General features: G+C 46.3%; 1 protein-coding gene across 1 annotated transcript; it reads right to left on the bottom strand.

Moving 5' to 3' along the window:
* Positions 1-365: 365 nt before the first annotated feature.
* F5J12DRAFT_894161 (uncharacterized protein) lies at positions 366-1,890 on the bottom strand (the record flags this gene model as incomplete). The annotated part of the gene is made up of 3 exons (XM_051747714.1): positions 366-980; positions 1,041-1,262; positions 1,324-1,890. The coding sequence occupies 3 exons, from the start codon at positions 1,888-1,890 to the stop codon at positions 366-368; spliced, it is 1,404 nt and encodes a 467-aa protein (XP_051598597.1).
* Between the last annotated feature and the right edge of the window lie 901 nt (positions 1,891-2,791).

The following is a 2,791-nucleotide window of genomic DNA, read 5'->3' on the forward strand; positions in this document are numbered from 1 at the left end:
AGTCACCCAGCTGACTGGCACTTCCTCACAAGACCTGGATTGTCTTGAAGATGATGCATTCCCAGACCCTATGCTCACTGGCATCCCTTTGGACGAGTCAGATGAGTAGCCTGTCCTTCTCTCTACCTCCTTTCTTTTCTTTCCCTGTTCTTTCTTTTATTGATACCCATTTCATCTCTTGTATAAATTCTGCACTGCTCACATGAAAGAGACTTAAAAAAAAAAGAAATTCTGCAACACTTCTTCCTTCAGAAGTCTTACTTTTCCTTCCCTTACTGTAGTACTAATACCAATGCATGAAAACCTCTTACAAATTTGGAGCATATGAGTACAAAAAAAAAATTCCACAGACTCTAGTATGCTATTTACAGGTCCCAGAGATTGTCCTTCAACCTTTGCAGCTCCTCCCATCTAGCCCACACAGTCTTGATCTGATGTGTTACCCACCTTGACAACATCTCCAGCAGCCAGTAGACCTGCTCCAGCTTGAATTCCTTGTCCTTGGCCCTTGCCTTGACCACTCGCAGACACTCAATGATGTTCGCTGTTGACCACTCATGTTGGTATTCAACCTCTGGAATTTCTGCAGCCAATGGAGTGTTGCTCTGGGCTGTCACTTTGACATCTCCAGGTTCATCCAATAAACTGGTCACAGTTGCAAAAAATGGTTCAATCTTGACTTGTGGTTCATTGATCAGAAGTGACACATGAGGATCATTGACAGGGACTGGTGAGGGCTTGAATGAAGGTCTGGGCATTGGAGTGGCTCTGTGGAAAAAGAGACAGGGTGCTGGCAAAGGGGCTGGATCTGGTGAAGGTGAGTGTGTGGGGGTCAGATCAGGCTGCCATTTTTGAGCCAGAATTTTTGGAGTAAGCTTCTTGACAGGTTTGGTCACAGATTCTGCTGGGGCCAGCTTCAAGGTTGTAAATGATTTGACTTGTTTGTGGGATGGCCCTGCCTCCCCAATGGTACCAGAGTTCTTTCACTGAAGGTGGTGTCAACTCATTCCCCTGTGGAATTTCACCTGTGCAGTACTCACCTTTCTCCCTATGCCTTGAGAGTGTGAGCACTTGCATTTTGCCTTCCTGCACCATTTGCAGGATGCTTCTGGCTCCCCAATGCATGTGAGGTTTGCCTGGGCACACATCTCACAGGGCTCATTGTCCCCAGCTGTGCAAGGTCCCTTTGCAGATGGACCTGGTTCACCATCACCCTCATCATCATCAATGTTGTCAGCCAGCTCATCCTCCTTACTGGTGGCCTGTGGAATTTTCATTGAAGTCAACATGCATGCTCAGAGTTGTCAAGGCTGTAGAGCGCACCTTCTGCTTCCCTTTTCCCTTGCTCGCACTACCAGAGCCCTCCCCTGTCAAGTGTGCAGCTCCTCTTGATGGGTTTCCTTTGGTGTCTTCTGGTGCATGGTCTTGGCCCTCACCTCTTGCTGCTTGGCCCTGGGTGTGCATGGATGGTGCCTTGGCTAACCTCTCAGCCTCCAACTGTGCTCTCTCCCCTACCCACTCCTGGTAGTCCTCAAAAAGGTCATCAATGTTGAACCTGCACTGCCCTTCTGGCTGCCAGAGATCTGCTATTGCTATTGCTGTGGGGATTGCCTCATTCTGCCATATCATGGATTCCTTGGTCATGTCACATAGGTTGGCATTGTGCACCTTTGGGATAGAGATCTTGTTCTCATTGATGTACTTCCACCACAAGTAGATCCCAGCCTGGGGGTTGACTGGCATTGTCTCAGTACCATCTATGTACCTGAGCAGCCCATGAGCATCCAAAGACCACATTAGCCTGTCCTTGTATGTTACCCAGTTCTCTCCATCTGCCAAGAGCTTTGGGACCTTAAGGAAATCATCTCCAAGCTTGGATGTGAATGACATTTTGCTATGGGTTCCCAGTTAGTGAGCAACAGGACTCATAACCTGTAGAATATATACTCAGTTGGGTTAAGTAGCCAACTGAGATGTGAGTATGCTACTCGAGTACAAAAATGAACATGATTATGTAATATTGCCAAATGTGCACCATAATACTAAGTGGGATGCAGATGAAAGTATAATATGAAAGACAGAATATACAACAGATCCATCCTCCCTGCTCCCTGCAATGTCTTCATACCAGTCTTGTCCATTGTTCTTCCAAAATTGCAACAGCTACAGTATAATCTGCTGTTCTCTGCTCTCCCTGATCACATCCATGATGAGTATGACACACATCTTGCCTCCTTGTTGCAAGATACAGCAGAAGATGCTCCCCCTCTGTCTTTTCTTCCAACAGAGCCTCATTCATGAAGTTTTTATTTGCTTCACTGAGAGGACAGTTAGGGGGGGAAAGTTGTGATCCCCTATGCTCCTGTTGCCCCACAGACCCCCAAAGCTTGACCCCTGTTGACATCTGACTCACCCTGTCTGCTTTTGGACATACCATATTGGCATCAGATCAGTGCTGCCTCTCTGTCATCCCACTTTGGCCCAGAAATGATCTCTTTGAGATGTGACATGCACAGCCTCCCCCTAATCCAATTCCAGTGCACTTTCCCAGTTCCTGACATTACTTGACTCATACTTTGACATTCTGACTGTCTTTTACTCACCTATTGTCAATACTTACCAATCTTTTGACCTTGCTTACTGATTCTTTGCTTTTTGGCTTACTTATCCTTACCAATACTTACCAATGTTTTCTAAGACAATTACCCAAGGCTTACATTCCTTACTTATCACTTACCAATCACTTACCAAGTGTTTGCACCTTGTTTTCCATAGGCAGCACCCCTGTACT

This window comes from Pisolithus orientalis, assembly GCF_024613125.1.
Source record: "Pisolithus orientalis strain OTSU chromosome Unknown F5J12scaffold_21, whole genome shotgun sequence".
Taxonomy (NCBI): domain Eukaryota; kingdom Fungi; phylum Basidiomycota; class Agaricomycetes; order Boletales; family Pisolithaceae; genus Pisolithus; species Pisolithus orientalis.